Source organism: Sitodiplosis mosellana, unplaced genomic scaffold (genome assembly GCF_009176505.1).
Source record: "Sitodiplosis mosellana isolate CC-2019 unplaced genomic scaffold, AAFC_SMos_1.0 Smas_scaffold_27, whole genome shotgun sequence".
Classification (NCBI taxonomy): Eukaryota; Metazoa; Arthropoda; class Insecta; order Diptera; family Cecidomyiidae; genus Sitodiplosis; species Sitodiplosis mosellana.
The window spans coordinates 184809-201019 of NW_022595269.1; the positions used below are offsets into that span (position 1 = coordinate 184809).

At 35.7% G+C, this 16211-nt stretch overlaps 3 protein-coding genes across 9 annotated transcripts; 1 reads left to right on the plus strand and 2 right to left on the minus strand.

Annotated features, from left to right (window-relative positions):
* The first annotated feature begins 14 nt into the window (after nucleotides 1-14).
* Nucleotides 15-6196, plus strand: LOC129568901 (26S proteasome non-ATPase regulatory subunit 10-like). Of its 6 annotated transcripts, none has more exons than XM_055447236.1 (13): nucleotides 15-114; nucleotides 179-1508; nucleotides 3246-3343; nucleotides 3517-3579; nucleotides 3880-3941; nucleotides 4011-4109; nucleotides 4187-4285; nucleotides 4344-4439; nucleotides 4501-4612; nucleotides 4669-4767; nucleotides 4832-5029; nucleotides 5100-5198; nucleotides 5941-6196. In XM_055447236.1, exons 3-13 carry the CDS (start codon nucleotides 3280-3282, stop codon nucleotides 6018-6020), a joined length of 1071 nt encoding a protein of 356 aa, XP_055303211.1. In that variant the 5' UTR covers nucleotides 15-114; nucleotides 179-1508; nucleotides 3246-3279; the 3' UTR covers nucleotides 6021-6196. The 6 variants fall into 6 exon arrangements, with proteins under 6 accessions (XP_055303211.1, XP_055303213.1, XP_055303214.1 ...); XM_055447238.1 differs by having other exon boundaries at nucleotides 3517-3561; XM_055447239.1 differs by having other exon boundaries at nucleotides 3520-3561.
* Nucleotides 6197-6224: 28 nt separating this feature from the next.
* Nucleotides 6225-8870, minus strand: LOC129568941 (uncharacterized). Of its 2 annotated transcripts, XM_055447283.1 has the most exons (6): nucleotides 8521-8865; nucleotides 7818-8149; nucleotides 7217-7546; nucleotides 6888-7087; nucleotides 6629-6806; nucleotides 6225-6482 (listed from the first exon to the last, which is right to left on the minus strand). In XM_055447283.1, the coding sequence occupies exons 3-6, from the start codon at nucleotides 7537-7539 to the stop codon at nucleotides 6314-6316; spliced, it is 870 nt and encodes a 289-aa protein (XP_055303258.1). In that variant the 5' UTR covers nucleotides 7540-7546; nucleotides 7818-8149; nucleotides 8521-8865; the 3' UTR covers nucleotides 6225-6313. The 2 variants fall into 2 exon arrangements, with proteins under 2 accessions (XP_055303258.1, XP_055303257.1); XM_055447282.1 differs by having other exon boundaries at nucleotides 6629-7087; nucleotides 8521-8870.
* Nucleotides 8871-9122: 252 nt separating this feature from the next.
* Nucleotides 9123-15851, minus strand: LOC129568942 (protein CLEC16A homolog). The gene is made up of 10 exons (XM_055447284.1): nucleotides 14479-15851; nucleotides 13236-13322; nucleotides 12453-13045; nucleotides 12074-12310; nucleotides 11520-11636; nucleotides 10930-11388; nucleotides 10577-10702; nucleotides 10027-10483; nucleotides 9813-9935; nucleotides 9123-9741 (listed from the first exon to the last, which is right to left on the minus strand). The coding sequence occupies exons 1-10, from the start codon at nucleotides 15105-15107 to the stop codon at nucleotides 9459-9461; spliced, it is 3111 nt and encodes a 1036-aa protein (XP_055303259.1). The 5' UTR covers nucleotides 15108-15851; the 3' UTR covers nucleotides 9123-9458.
* Between the last annotated feature and the right edge of the window lie 360 nt (nucleotides 15852-16211).

Consider the following 16211-nt stretch of genomic DNA (forward strand, 5'->3'; position numbering starts at 1 on the left):
TCTGTTCTTTTTCAGGTCACAAGGAGCTGTCTCAATTTCTCATCGAGGAAGGTGCCGATATCAATGCAAAAGAAAATAATGGACAAACACCTCTTCATAGAGCTGCTTTTTATGGTAATTTCGAATCTTTATGTTAAAAAAAGATTCAATCTACATTCATTAATCTGTTCTTTTTCAGGTCACAAGGAGCTGTCTCAATTTCTCATGGAGAAAGGTGGACGGATGTGAAATGGCTGCATAATCAATTACAAACTAATCGTTTAAATTATGCTTTCGACATAAGTACTGGGTAGCATATATGTATATTCCTGCATTTTACTTTCGATACTAGAAGAACGGCATTTTTTTCGCATGTAGGCTCGCACAAAACGAACATTGAAATTCGTCTTATTTAGGCATAAATATCGCTCTTTGTATTGTCTACTATCTGCTTTAACCTTATTCGTTTGCCCTAGTGTGGCTCTGAAATATTCATATTATTATTCTGTGGTGCAATTTATCCACTGTCCGAAGTGTTGATTTACGGAATTTCATTAAATCAATTACGTGATAAGAAATGTTGATTGTGGAGAAAATGAATGTGAGAAGTGATAAGCTAGGGGGATTTCTCACGAAAAAAATGAATGAATTCTTATAAATTCGGTCTGATTCGATCAATTTTTGTCAATTCGTGTAAATAAATGTACATTTACACTGAACTTTTGAATTATGCTTCAATGAAATTGTTCTGGAAGTGGGTTTTGGTGGATTTCAAGGATCGTTCAGAACTGCTCCCGGTTCTGGAAGTGGATCTTCAGGATGGGCCAGGGCAATGTCAAACCGGATCTGGTCCATCCTGTGGATCCACCAAAACCCACTTCCAGAACACTCTTATTCAAGCGAAATCGTCATTTCAGTACATTTTCATACAATTTCAATGAAAAAGAAGAAATAATAGAAATTTTTGCACATTTGCTCAAACTTTTTGTGAGAAATCCCCCTAGGTGATAAGACTAAAATTACAATACAACATACTCGCAAATTGTAATTTATTGAAATAAATAAATGATAGATACTCCAAACTGGCTCAATATGAAATCAGAGTTGATTGCAGTTAGTGGACAATTTTTGCTTCTCGAAGTAGTGCCTTTGTACCAAATAATTACAATTATTTGTGCTTTGTTTTCAATTTTTCTTTTTCTGCGTTATTTGTATTGGTAAAATATATTCGGTCTATAAATCGAAACACTCGAAAAGTAATTCCAACGGACGGATCGTTAGTATTTTTATTTATATTCAAAAGTTTATGTGCGTGGAATGATTAAAAATTATGTATATCGTCATAAATAAAATAAAACACGTAAATAACGCCCTATGTGTCGATCGCAATTGATTTGGTGTTTTTTTTTTTGAATGAACATAAATGCTAAAAATGAATGGAAAAATAATTTCATCCTGAAAAAATATTGAGAACGGACATTTTTAAGCGAATCTTTATTATGTGTTTGCTGCGACCGTGATTAATCAATGTAATGAAGGAAAAACATCGTAAGATGTTATTATTATTTGATACATAAAGTGATACAATTGATTTTTGAGCACACATTGATACAAATATCAAGAAATCATAATAACTTTGTTTACAGTACTCTTTTACTTTTCCGCAAACTTTGTTTGTATGGAAAAGTATTGGTTTTACTAGCAAAAATTTCATGGCATCTCCTCTTTCGGACCACTATAACGTCACGCCAAACTTCAAAAAGCACATATCTTTACACTAGGCAATGTAGATGGGATGAAATCCTATCGATCAAGACCTATCTACCCCCAAAAACATGTTGTTTACCATGAAAAATTTGCAAAATTGCGATGTTCGTATGGCGTCGTCCGCGTTCGCGTTTTTTGTTCGCCGATTATCTCAAAAAGTCGACAAGATAATTGAGATCTGTAAAAACCAAAAGTTTTGGCATGTCGAGACAAAGCTTCGGATTGATTTTGAGCCCATTCTGATTTACCAATTTCGTACCATAAGCCTCCGACTGAGGACCTGAAAAACCTTGAAAAATGACACTTTTGTATGAAAACTCGCCCAAAAAGCCATTTTTCAGGGTTTCGATCAAGGCAAACTGCCATTTTTTTGCAAAAATAATGGGAGTCTGTGAACAACCGAACACCCACTTTCCCATAAATTTGGTCCAAAATCGACATTTCTTGAAATTTTCTCCGAAAAATAGACTTTTGTATGAAAAATCACACAGAAAGCCATTTTTTAGGGTTTTGATCAAGGCAAACTGCCATTTTTTTGCAAAAATATTGGGATTTGTCCAACAATCAAGCACTTAATTGCCCATAAATTTGGTCCGAAATCGACATTTTTTTAAAATTTCGTTCGAAAATGACACTTTTGTATGGAAAATGGTCGAAATAGTTAAGGTCAAAAATGCTATGAAAAAAGGGTGCATTGAAATTTTGGTTAAACATTAAGCGGGAAATAAACTAAATTGCTTCGGAGCGGAAAAGTTTGGATTACGTATGTAATTCGTTTTATTCTCACTTAAATTTTTATACCGGTCAGTGATACAATTGTTCCGGTAGACAACAGCTATCTATAAGTTGAAATTGCGACTGAAGATGATAGATTGTGTCTATCAAAAGTGAAACGATTGTATCACTGACCGATATTAAAATTGAAGTGGCAAAAAGGGTTTTCAAAGGTAGGGTGCTTTGATTTCTTGATCGCAAGACGTCTCAATTTCATTGAATGGCTTTTGAAATGTTCTGAGTAAAACGAGACTATGGGCATTGGTCCACTGTTACTTCAAAGTATTTGAAGTATGAATTTAGATCCACCTTAGTATGATTCATTAACAACGTGGATAATTTGCGTGCAATGACAATCATGTACGATGAATGCGTTAAAACAACGCTTCCAGTGTCCAAGTCAGTAAATTCAGTTTAGCTCAGACATGCAGCATACTTAACAGCAAAAATGTACTCTCTGATAATTAAAAAGTGATAAAATGGTATTGATGCGACCAAGGGCTTAGTTCAATTAAGTGAAGTCGCAAAGGGTAATTTGTACACATCACATTTATTGCATCTTCAAGGTATTTTCTATATAACAGTACTTTGTTGGAAATAGAAAATACTCTGTTTATTCGATGGACCGTAAACTAGACTTTAACAGCAGCAGCGCATGTGCATTCACTTGATTATCACGGGATAGAAATTGATAGTCAACTCATTTGTTTTGAATTTTAATACAGAATTGCCAAGCCATTTGAATTTAGACGGATCAAAATGAAGTGCGGCTTATTACTGGTGATTTCACTTCTTGTTACAGATTTCAATGGATTATTGGCAGGTAATACCCAATTAAATACTTTGCTAGTGAGACATCAACTATTTTTGGAGACAATAATTCAGACACAATGAAATGCAAATTTAAAATAAAATGTAATTATTTTTCTGGTTTATTTTATGATAACGCGGTTGATGCCTTAATTGAATGCGGTGTGAACATCGACATCAACATAGAAGTTTATTTTGTTAAAACTCTATTGAGCACTGCGATTGCGGCTGGTAAGTTGACATTTCTAGGTAAAAGCGAAGAAATATTAAATAAAGATGAAGACAGAGTGCCACATTTGCTGGCCCCAGCACTTTGTATCAAATATGCTTTGACTAAAAGGCAAGCATATCGTGTATTCATATAGTGGCATAGTCTACTATACAACTCTACTGACGGTTATATGTGCGATGGTTTATTATTATTATGATTTGCACCGATAGCATCTCTTTGCTTTCAATGGTTCATTGATATTCATACGAATGAATGAACAATTTGTTGCTTAATCTCTCCTTTTCTTCAATCCACTTCATTGGTCTTTTATGTTCCAGGTAAGAAGGATGTTGCCCAATTTCTCATCGAGAAAGGTGCCGATATTCTGCTGCTGCAAATGGTAATTTTTGAACATTTACGTTTAGAAATAAAATGATTAAATTTATTTCATTAATGTGACATTTTCCAGGTCAGAACGAGACTGCTCAACTTCTCATCGAGAAAGGTGCCGATGTTGATGCAAAAGACAACAATGGAAACACACCTCTTTATGAAGCTGCTGCGAAGGGTAATTTTAAATATTTACGATAAGAATCCAAAGAGAAAGAAAATGATTCAATTTCCCACTGATGTGTCATTTTCCAGGTCAGAAGGGAGCCGCTCAACTTCTCATCGAGAAAGGTGCCGATGTTGATGCAAAAGACAACAATGGAAACACACCTCTTTATGAGGCTTATTCGAAAGGTATTTCAAAATATTTACCTTTAGAAAGAATCTACTTCATTGGTATACTATGTCTCAGACTGCACGGAGGTCTCTGAACTTCTCATCGACAAAGGCGCAAACATTAATTTTAAAATTGATCAAGAGACACTTCTTGACCGGGCTATTCGCTGTGGTAATTTTGGATTTTCGTCTTTAGAGGGAAGATTCCATTTCATTGATGTACTATTTTTCAGAACACATGGATGTTGCCCGAGCTCTCATTGAGAAAGGTGCCGACATTGATTTTACAATTCATGGAGAGACAATGGTTCAATGGGCTACCCGTCGTTGTAATTTTGAATACAAGTGATCCGCAAGAGAGAAGTTGATTCAATCTATTTCATTGATCTATTATTTTCCAGCTCATACGGGTGTTGTCCGGGCTCTCACCAAGAGAGGTGTTGATGTTAATCTTAGAAACGATTGTGGATACAGACCGCTTCATTATGCTGCTAAATATGGTGAATGGATTAAATTTTTACGTTTCGATGATTCAATTTACTTCATTGTTACTCCATTTTCCAGATAACGATGACATCGCTGAAGTTCTCATCGCGGCAGGTGCCGATTGGAATATTAAGAACGATTTTGGAGACACACCGCTCAATTACGCTGCTGAATATGTCTCTAGGAATGTTGCCCGGGTACTAATCGAGAAAGGAGCCGACTGGAATTTTGAAATGAGTCATGGAAAAACACTACTTCACCTGGCTGCTGCGAAAGGTATTTTAAAATATTTTATGACTGGAGAGAAGATTGATTCAATCCATTTCATTGACACACCATTTTCCAGGTTACAAAGAGATCGTTGAAATGCTCATCAAAAAAGGTGCCGATGTTAATAAAAAAGACAACGATGGAAAGATACCTCTGCATTATGCTGCTGACTACGGTAAATAAAATCAGATGAAAAATCTCTAGACGAGGTTAAAATGGAGTGACGCTCCTGTCCGTGGATTTAGCACTCAAAATGACTGATATCATTTTGAGTGACGCTAGGACGCTGTATTATAACTGGGTACGAAGTACAAAAGTGTTTTTCCGCATTCATTATTGTGAAAATTTATTCACAATAAGGAAAAATATCGCGTCACGACTTTTGAATTTAGTCTCCAAGTCAAGATTTAAAGCGTTTTGTCGTCCAAAACAGACAGGAGCGTCACTCCATTTTAACCTCATCTGGAGATTTTTCATCTGATATCACTACTTTTGTAAGGCAATTATTTTCAGGAAAAATACATAAACATAATAGGAGTGTTGGAGTAATTGTGGATCCTTATTATTTCATTAAAAAATATTCGTTCCCAACCACCAAAACTCTGGAAAGTGCATTTTTTATGTATCCCCCAAACAAAAGTTCAATTTCATACATTCAGATGTAAAAATGCCGATTTATGATCAAAATGACAACGAAAAGGGTATTTAGGTGTTGGTAGACTCCCATTATTTTTACGAAAAAATAGCAGTTTTCTATATATTTATATAGTTGTGACGCAAAAACTGGCATTTTTGACATTTGGCTTGAAATGCACAGTTGTTGGAGCGTCACTTGTCGGACTACCGTCCTCCGTGATATTTACTTTTAGAAAGAAGATGTTTCAATCTACTTGATCTAGTTGATCTATTTTTTTCAGGTGATATGGATATCGTTCAACTTCTCATCGACAAAGGTTCCGATATAAATTCTACTTATACTCCTGTGAAACTTAAGTGAAATCGATTAAAAAGCTGCTTCTTTCCTGCATCAGTATAACTTTAACAAACATTCTTGCTGAATTTGATTTCAACATGCGCATATGATAACTCCAACAGTACGATTGCCAATTTTAATTTTCATACTTAACACCATTTTTATTCAAGTATTTGTGCAGTACGTCATATAAAATTCTTTTTTTTAATTTAAATAAAGAACAATCTATTGACCACAAAAATATTTGTTTTATTCGTAATTATTCATGTCGACTTGTGGTCAAATTCTGCGTAGCTCTAACCATTATTATATTTCACTCATTTCCGCAATTGAAGGATTGTATTGCGCTGTCTTCTTATCGTCTTATTTTGTGTTTGTATAAATTTTTCCAGTAAAACAATCTTCTCTCTTGCTTTCTGTAATTCCGTGTTAAGATCATCACAACTGTCACACGCTAAGACAGAAGTTTTGGCTCGTTTTGCTACACTAAAAATGAAATGAAGGGAAATGGAATGAAATTGATGTAAGCTATAACTAACATTTATAGCCAACCATAAACAGTTGTGTAAAAAAATCGAATAGAGAAAGAGAAATGACTAGAAAAATACAAAAATGTAGCATTCATCACTTACTTATGAGTAGCACAAGAGTGTTCTTCAACTGTTTCTGGTACAAATATCCTTTTTTTGTCAGAATTCGTGCTTTCGTCCAGTGGTTCATTTTTTATAATGGGATAGCTTCCATTTAAGCTAACAAATTCAAAATCATGAAGTTTATTGTTATCGTTTGCACCTACAGGTGTATCACAGTCTGTGAAATCATGAGATAATTCACTGTCAGTATTCATTGTTGACGATACATCAAGAACAACGACGGAGTGATTTCGATTACCGGATGATGTATTTGGCTTAATGTCAAAAATCGATGGGATTGTATCTCTCTTCAGTATTTTTCGCCCGTTTTCCACAATAAAGTGTTCAGCGAGAAAATGTAACTCGCAAACCATGAAACCAGTGCTGAAAGTGTCATTCTGTTGATGTCCCGAAATCATATCAATCCATTGGACTCTGAGGTCACCAACCATTGGTGCTCTGAATAAATAGGAAAAAGAAACATGACGAATAAAGGTGAAAAATTGAAGAAAAAAAATTCAAAGAAACAGATTAAAAATGCATTGCTTTTGAATCACCATCAAAGAATGTTCCCCAGAAGAAGTTTACCTGAAGAACGAAACATCTTTGTTAGTCCTCTTTTCATTCGGGCAATATTTTATTCTACAGAATCGTTTGCCATCGGTCAATAGCTCGTGGTGAATTGAATTTGTATCAATTAGTTGCGGTTGCATCGAATCATCATCCAAGTGTGACGTTCCGGGAAAAATGCTCGGCAATCCTTGCTTTTTAAGAATGTATTTCTCATTTTTGATTATAATATCATCGACTTTGAAGTGCTGTCTGCAGATTGACGAACGTGGACTGAAAAAGTCAAACTCTTGATACCTTGAAATGGCCTGAATCCATTCCAATCGTTTTTGACCGTTCATCGGAACACTGAAAAATATTGAAATAGATAGAATTGCATTGGCTGGACGAATTTAGAGAGAAAAAAATGCATAAAGAAATGTATCTCCAGTTCAGAAGCTAAATAAGATTGAGACAGAATCGATCCTTTTCATTCTTAGGAACTCGACGCTTGACACAATTTTTTGTTGAATGCAAGTTTTAATCACAATATACTTCACATTCAGTCACAACAACAACGAGAACAACAACAAAATTTTTTTTAAAAAATTTATTCTTAGCCGAGCAACCGTATGCTTACCGAAAGAACGAGATTTCCTTGCTGTTGGTGCCCACTTCATGTTCACAGTATTTTATTTTGCAATACCGTCTGCCTTGCAGAGATGATTTATAAGCTGTACTAGTTTCTGTGGAAGGAGTCAGGTTAGGCAATTCCTTCGCTGACTTTGCTTCTTCACCAAAAACTGACGGGACCGCATATTTTTTTAGTACCCATTCGCAGTGTTTTGCTATAAAGTCTTCCAACTGAAATGTTGTTGACAAATGTTCAGATTTGCTCGATCTGGAACAACTGAATTGTGTTTTGAAATTCGGTCGATCCACTGATTTGAGAGCTCACCGTCCATCGGAGCCCTGTGACAATTTCACGGAAGAAGAAAAAAAATCGAAATAATGAAAATTTTCTCAACGATTATTATTTTCAAACTATGATTCACATTTATGTACCCACTTGACTTTTTAAAGAGAAAAATGGGCAAAAATAGCAAAAATGGAAATTGTATAAAAAAAATTGTTGCTTAATCGATGAAAAATGAATGCCATTCGAATAAAATACAAGTCTGATGAGCATAAGCAAAGCATTTCACTTTGTGAATGACAAATCTTTCAACACAAATCGACTCGTACGAGCTCATTCCACCTGGTTTATTAAACATATTAACTGAACATTGTTTAGCAACAAAATAGATGTTGGCCAAATATACACGAATAAAACAACTACTTACCGAAAGAATTTGACCGTTTGGTCTTTTGTGCCGAATTCATTTTCACAAAATTGAATTTTACAAAATCTGTTGCGGTTCATGTTTGATTATCTGGAACGAAAATGTTGGACTGTAGTGACAATTGTGCTGCCGTCAGTGTGAAACGTCAAATGTTATATCACTTATGTCACAGCAGCTGAACTCGTAGTTTCAACGCACGACACAGCGTAGTCACGGCTCTGCTTGTATGACCAATGGAAACAACAAGTCAGAAAATAATTTATTGGCTGTGATTTTGGTGCTGTATCGTCTTAGGTTTTAGTTTAAATTTTTTGTGTATTTCAATCCGATTTTTCTCCTTTTTTATTTTTAAATTTTTATTTTGTTTTTTCTTCTCTTTTTAATGCTCAGCGTATTTTCTTCTTCTTTTTGATTTTCAGTGTTTCTTTGGATTTATTCTCCATTTTATTTCATTTAAATAAAATTTTTAAACTTATTTGTTGATATGAAGGAATGTCGAATGGATGGAAAAGCCATAATATAGAAAGAAAATAGGAAGAATATCGTTGTTTCAACGGATTTTGTTCCTGCCCCAATTTTTCCGAATAAAAATACACCAAATCTCAATTTTTAATTCACTTTATTTACCAATTTATAGTCATAAAAGTTCCTGTTTTCGTCTTAATGCTTAAAAAATGTTCTATATGCTAGACACTCTGTGAATATGTATCAAACAAACAAATGACTCGTTTTTTCTTTCAATTTTCATACATTTCTTGCACCAGAAATTGATTTTCTACTTGAAGCAAAGAGTCTTCGGTGATATCAATTTAGTCGTATCAATAAGTTAATGAGAAATTTTTCTACAAAAAATATTTTAACTAACATGGATCCAAAGCAAGGATCGAAGCATACTCTTCCGCACACAGTGTGTGTATGGAAAAGTATTTGTTTTACTTTCATACCGTTTCAATAGCACCTTTTTTCTTTGGTGCAATGAATGATGTTTCGATGGAATTGACATTGGTTTCGGTTTCTTCGGCCAAACTAGCACTGGCGACAGCTAGCAAATTCGGGCTATTTGCAAGCGATTGGTGCTCTTGTGGTGGTACCGACAATGTATTTTCATTGACACCCAATCGCGATGGAGTATGTGATCGTGAGGTTGCTCGCGATGAACATCGCGATGATGGACTCGAGTTACGAGACTGACGGAAATCTTCCATTGGAATCTCTTCAGATCTGCACAAAGAGAACATTTAGATTTTGGATTAAATTTTGAGCTAATTAAGCATGCAACTATTGTCAAATACCTTGGACGAGGCGTTCTCGGGCTAGACTCACGCGATCTAACTTTGCCATTGTTGCCATTCACACGATTCCGTGATGCGTCCCTCGATTTAGCTCCACCAGCTGCACTGTTTGGCGAACGCTCCCTGGAAATACATTTCAAGTTTGATGTTGGTTTAAAAACGTGGCAAAAAATGAGTCATATTTATAATTTAATTAATTGTTATGCGAAATTACCGATCGATTTGCCGATTGTGAGTGATTTGAACTCGGCTCACACTACCTGACGGTATACTCTCCCTTCGTAGCGCTGCCGCAACGCCAGGTACTCGATTTGCTGTTGAAAACAACGGCCGATGCTCACGTGTCGTTTTCGATGCAGAACCAGGACGTAAACTGGGTAGCACCGAAGCTGGTGAAGTTGGTGCAATGGTACTTTTTAGCTGTTGATCACTTATTTCCAACAGCTGTGCGATTTGATTCATTTTCTTTTGTCGTGCTTTTGTTCGACCTTTGGTTAATCGCTGCTTGGCAGCCATACATCGAATATGATCGTCGAATATGAATTTGGCCGAAAGGATCGGTGTTCGATTTGTTGTCGCACCTCCACGATGGATGGTGATGTGTAAACAGCGTGAGTCGTCTTTGTCACCAGTCACTTCGACGTCTTGTAGGAAACCAACCAATTTGGCAACTGGAATTGTGAACATTTGAAGTAGACAATGATTAAATTTAATCAAAATAAAGCAGAAAAGTCAAAACACAATCATCTCTGCCCTCAACTTACTTCCCCATCCCAATCGTTTTGAGTCTGGTTCCACGAGAACCAATTGCAATGCTTCGATCACTAAAAATCGACGATATTTTGTGCCGTCCTTCAGTAGAACAGTGCATGCGATCAAATCGCTGTTATCTGTGAATTGGAAAAAGGGTAAAAAAAAAATCGATCAAATTCAGTCTCTCATATAAAAAGTGTTCAATAGTCGATTGGATTTTTTTGGTGAGTCAAACTCATTTGGTTTAAGGTTATTCAGCAAAATTCACTGTTTTCACAGCACAAGATCACTGTTTCTGACCCAACTGATGAATTAAATCCACTATACCTAAAACACTAAATAAGATTGAGAATAAAACACTCACTCAAATCCAGAATATTATCCACATTGATGCATGCGCTGAAGTTAGTGAGCGGCAACACTGTTTCTTCTTCGTAGTTCATTTCTTGGCATAGCCGTCGAAGTAGGAAATACACTCGAATGGCTCGTCTTGCCTTCTCTACTTCTCCACATGGAAGACGCCTCGTAAAACCGATGCCAGTGAGTGGTGTTCCGGTTGGCGGTAACAAAATGGTCGAGTCCATGCATAAAAATTCCACATTCAAATTGGACTTGGTCATCTCATTGTATTCATCCTCAAATAAATCGAGGAAAATATCTTCAGATTTATAAAAATTCTGCAGTACAATCATGCTTGAGTGTCGAGCCGACTGAATAGAGTTGTGTTGTGACTCGCTAAGGGTGTAAATCTCATTTTCATCCTTCACAAAGTGACCAAACAGCTTCAAGGTCAATTCCATCGTTATTAAACGGATTCGACTCGCTGTTTAGAGAAGATTGAAGAAATATGAAATAAAAAGGGGAATTAATGAACTCAGAAATTAAATTGAGTCTAGAATTAATAAAAATTGTAATGATTCTAGAAAAATTATCAAAAAAATCGCAAAAACTTACACAATTGGCCGGAGATGTGAACGATTTGGAGTAATCGATCGATGAGAATGGTTTTATATTTGCCATTCGAATTAGATTGTGTTCCAAGCACTTGATCCAGCCACTTTGAGTTGACTCCTAAAACGTGATTGATGAATGTCAAACGAAAAAATTATGAAAATAATGTGCATTTGCGTGAATTTCATCACAATTTCAATTCGGTTCATGCAAAGCCGAGAAGCGACAACACAAAACAAATACTGAAACTGATTCTTACCGACTAAATAATTTTGCGATAAAGTGATTGTTTTGTGTGTGTGTGTGTGTATGGAAAAGAATAGGCGTTTGATTAAAGCGGCATACCAAAATAAGAAGCATCAATTTTGATTAAATAAAGCGATTAATGTGAAACAAAAATGAGAAAAGAAGAATAAAAAAAAATTGAGCAAAATGAGAATTAGTCATTTGTGGTTAAATAATAGATTTGGTTAAAGATGTCAAATTGAAATAAGGTTTAGTCAAGATCAGTGGTCAGTCACAAACGAAATTGGCACCAAGAATTTTAGATGATTTACCTTCGTTGTTGGCCAGTGCGTAAATTAAGCAAAGGCCCAACAATGCGAGATAATCGTTTTCGCTGCAGTCTAGCGCTGATAATACTGTGTCTAAAAAGGGACGGTTCGAGACTTCTGGTTGCGTGCTAGTGGAACTCTCGCCATAACTGATTTTCAATTTTTCCTTTTCTTCATCGGTGATATTCGCCGATTCGATTGCAATGGAGGACGATTGGCTTCGATTTGACGAGTGTGGCTCTTCAACGGCAGGAAAATGAGTAAAGATTAAGGAATAAAAACCAAGTCAAAGTTAGGAATGTATTTTGCTTCAAATAAATGCGCATCGTTATTCAAGTGAAGTGTCTTCAACACTGAAGCAACTTGAATACTTGACACTTACCTTCACCCACAGACAATTTCTGTGCCTGACGGCTGGCAGCACCTGATGTGCTCGCTTCACTCATCGCTCCGTTGTCAAACGCTTCATCAGTTGGTGATGGTGTTAACGATCCATCGAGAGCTTGCTCCAAACTCTCTACCGGTTGGGCAAATCCCAATGTGACGGCGCTTCTTTTCTCGATATATGAGTTCAACACCTCACCAGCACCCTCTTTGAACACATTGTGGTCAGCGTTCAAAATGACCCAGGCCAGTGCATGCACCAATGGGCCATGAGTTATCACGAGAAACACTAACGACAGCAAAAACAATGCCACAACACATGATACACGCGGATTGTTCATCTCCTGAATATCAATATCGACAGTTTTATTGAGAACAGCCGCCAGATTTTGTGCAATTAAAGCCATCGATAGTGGCGGCGGTGCCGGTGTCAACGAAAATATATACAGCGGAACAAATAGCTTGTGCAACAAATGCTCCGTTAAAACAGCATTCAAGTCTGGGATATTCAAGCATAAAATATCATTCAAGTAGTGCAAATGGTCCAAATGTTCGGCCACTAGGTTGGACAGACGGTGTTGGGATTGGTGACTACAATGAAAAATATTTGTTCTTTTTAAAATATCATGAGAAAATGTTCTTCATTTTAATTTTAATTAAAAATTTCGAGATAAAGCAAAAAAAATTGACTCAATTCGATTGGAAAATTTAAAAATTGGCAAAACCAATTTCTCATTCGTTCCAAAACAATTGATCTAAGTACAAAAAAATCATTACTTACTCGATATCATTGCGAACACACGAGTCCAACTCCAAAATATGCTTTCCAATAAACCAAACGAGATTGCTAAAATATGGGGCGGCTGTCCTGCTCCAACGAAGGAGATGAAAAAAATGAGAAGAGCAAAAAAAAAAACGATAAGGAATGAGACAAACAAATTGTCAATTTGAAATTGAAAAGATAAGAAAACTTCTGAAAAAAATTAATGAACATTTTTTTGTTTGTTGACATGCACATATACATAACTCGCACTCCAAAACAAACAATATAACATCGAAACACGACGAAAACAAATGCAGTAACGGATAAAGAGATCAGAATTAGAATTCAATTTACAAGCATTGGTAGCGATATTGATAGAAATCATTCTAATGACGAATACAACTGCTGATAAGAACAGAAGTCATTCCAGCAGCCATTAGTCACTTCAATGAACTTGTTTGTTTACATGCGATTCTGAAATTGTGTCATGGCACGCGCTTCGCTTGAACGCCGTTCAATGAACGGTTATTGACTTATTATTGTACCGAAGGGGAAAAAACGTAGGCACTTGTTTTCGAACTGTAATTTGCATATTCGTTTTAAATTAGGCAAAAAAAATGTAATAAAAACACTTGAAAAGCAAAATTTTAAGTCGCAATAAACATTAGCGAAGCACAATTTACGGTAAAAAAAAAAATCAATTCTGATTTGAAAGAATGAATGAGAAAAAAAGAACGTTAATTTCTAGGTTGTTTTTTTTTTTAAATGAACTTTGAAAGACTACGTGATTTTAAGCTAAATTGAGGTAAAAGAGTCAGAAAAAACTTCACTTTTAATCAAAAAAAATCTCTCGTTTTTCATTTACCATTAACCTTCTTTAGCTATTTTCGGCACTTTTTGTTACATTTTCATCATTTTTTTCCTATTTTCTTAGATTTGTTTTTTCTATGCATTAAAATTGTTCAATGGAAAAAATAAACAAAAAAGTGTTTCTTCAATACTTCTTTGTTTCAATTCACTGTATTTATCGATAGATCAATTGGGATTCGGATTTATATAACAAAAACCGCTGAAAAATATCACATTATCTCAAAGTAGCAATCAACTCAAATATCTTTGATTTCCTGCCGCATTTTGAGTGAAAAAAAAACACAAGTTTTTATCACAAAAGATAAAAAAGCATACAAAAAATGCCATGTAATCAACGTATAACAATGCAAGCAATCGGCTACTCAACAATCCCACAAGAAATTCGACTTACTTATCACGTATAAATTGCAGCATGTTGGTATTTTCGACTCTGTACACATTGAGTGAGATGGTTCTGACGGCGATGCGAACCATCGATTCGGGATGGTTAAAAAATTTGATCGCTTCGGTGTAGAGTGGAAAATCGTTGGTGTGTTCATTATAAAAGAAATGAATGGTATGAACGTTGAGTTTGAGGCTTAGTGTTTTCAGGAACAGAATGTAATAGCCCATGACATCCTCATCGGAGAAGTCAAATTTATGGACGATAATCGAATTGACATGGTTATTACTAAGTAAGTAATACAATGACGTTTCATTGCGAATATTTTCGAATAAAATATTTAACGTTTGTAGGAGTTGTACGCAAACAAAGCTGGAACCGCCGGATTTTTGTCTCATAATATGTAAAAAATATGAGAGCATATTTTTCTCCAGGAAAAAATCAAAAACCGACGAATCATTTTGATCGCCCCAAATTAAAATCTCCGCAATGCATCGCAATGATTCCACCAACAGGCCACGATTGTGCTCCGACACGGTGGTATTACGTTCAAGCACTGCATACAAATACTTGAGATGATCCAATGACAGACGATTCTTTGGTTTATTCCAACCGAACCAGCTACGGCTGCGAAACATTTTCGATTCGTGCGTCGCAACAGACAAAAACGATTCAAAATGGACTTTTGCTGTTGTTGTTGTTGTTGCTATTTAGACTCGACGCACACCTGAGCCTAGATCACGGTTTTCCGGTGAAGGACATTCAAATTCACATATGTTGTAAACACCCACAGCAACCCAAAGTGACCATTTAAATAACAAAAATATACATCCAATCACATCACCATACACTAAATCGATTTTCGGGCCGTCAAACAACGAACTTTTGTCAATTACGTCTGAGATATTTCAAGTTTTTTTTTCTGAATTTATTATTATACTCGACAACAACACGCAATTCAAATTAACTCATCATTTTATGAACACTTGGGCACGACAAATGGAATTTTTTCTGGTTTTTTCGTCGCCACACGTCGAATTTTTTTCGATGAAACACCAATTTAGTGCAAATATTCAAACAGAAAACACTTTTTTTGGCTCGCTTGTTGCGATCCAACTAATGAAAGTAACTTTTTTTCTTCTCGGAAAACTGTGTGAAGGCTCGTGTGTTTTCTATTTTGTCTGACTGTGTGTTTTTGTTACGAATGACATTTCATTGTATGATATTATGCCGTCGTCTCACTTTTACGCATTGGTGTTATTAGGCATTCCATTGGAATGAATTACGCTATACATTAATTGACAGATATTTGCTCGTAATACATGAGCATCGTATGATGTACAATTGCCTTGGTACGTTTCCACTGATGAAACATTGTACACACACAAACACATGTCAAAACAGCTGGCACGTACTTTAACGACGGAGCTCGATAGGGATTGGACTTGGGATGTTCAAAAAGAATGGGATTTTTTAGGTACTTTCATTGGTTGGATTGATTTTTCGTATCTTATGACGACGATTTTGCTTTCTTTTGCTGATTTTATTGGGTTTTCTTGGTTTTTCTAACAGTTTTTGGTCTTTTTCTAGCCTTTTACAATCCTTTTTCAACCCTATTTCTTCTTTTTTCCACTTTTTTACGACTTCTGTTCATTTCCAAGACGATTTTGCATTTCTATGTTAATGTTCTCCTATGCTTTGCCTTTGAATCGATTTCATGTCATTGAAATTGCAGAAAAACC

Coding starts and splice junctions, on each gene's coding strand:
- LOC129568901 (XM_055447236.1), top strand. CDS start 3,280: ATGAAGTGCGGCTTATTACTGGTGATTTCACTTCTTGTTACAGATTTC. Junction 3,942..4,010: donor ATATTCTGCTGCTGCAAATG/GTAATTTTTGAA, acceptor GACATTTTCCAG/GTCAGAACGAGACTGCTCAA. Junction 5,030..5,099: donor TCACCTGGCTGCTGCGAAAG/GTATTTTAAAAT, acceptor ACCATTTTCCAG/GTTACAAAGAGATCGTTGAA.
- LOC129568941 (XM_055447282.1), bottom strand. CDS start 7,539: ATGAACGGTCAAAAACGATTGGAATGGATTCAGGCCATTTCAAGGTAT. Junction 7,088..7,216: donor AAAGATGTTTCGTTCTTCAG/GTAAACTTCTTC, acceptor CTATTTATTCAG/AGCACCAATGGTTGGTGACC. Junction 6,483..6,628: donor CACTCTTGTGCTACTCATAA/GTAAGTGATGAA, acceptor TTTCATTTTTAG/TGTAGCAAAACGAGCCAAAA.
- LOC129568942 (XM_055447284.1), bottom strand. CDS start 15,107: ATGTTTCGCAGCCGTAGCTGGTTCGGTTGGAATAAACCAAAGAATCGT. Junction 13,323..14,478: donor CTGCAATTTATACGTGATAA/GTAAGTCGAATT, acceptor TCGTTGGAGCAG/GACAGCCGCCCCATATTTTA. Junction 11,389..11,519: donor TCACATCTCCGGCCAATTGT/GTAAGTTTTTGC, acceptor TTCTCTAAACAG/CGAGTCGAATCCGTTTAATA.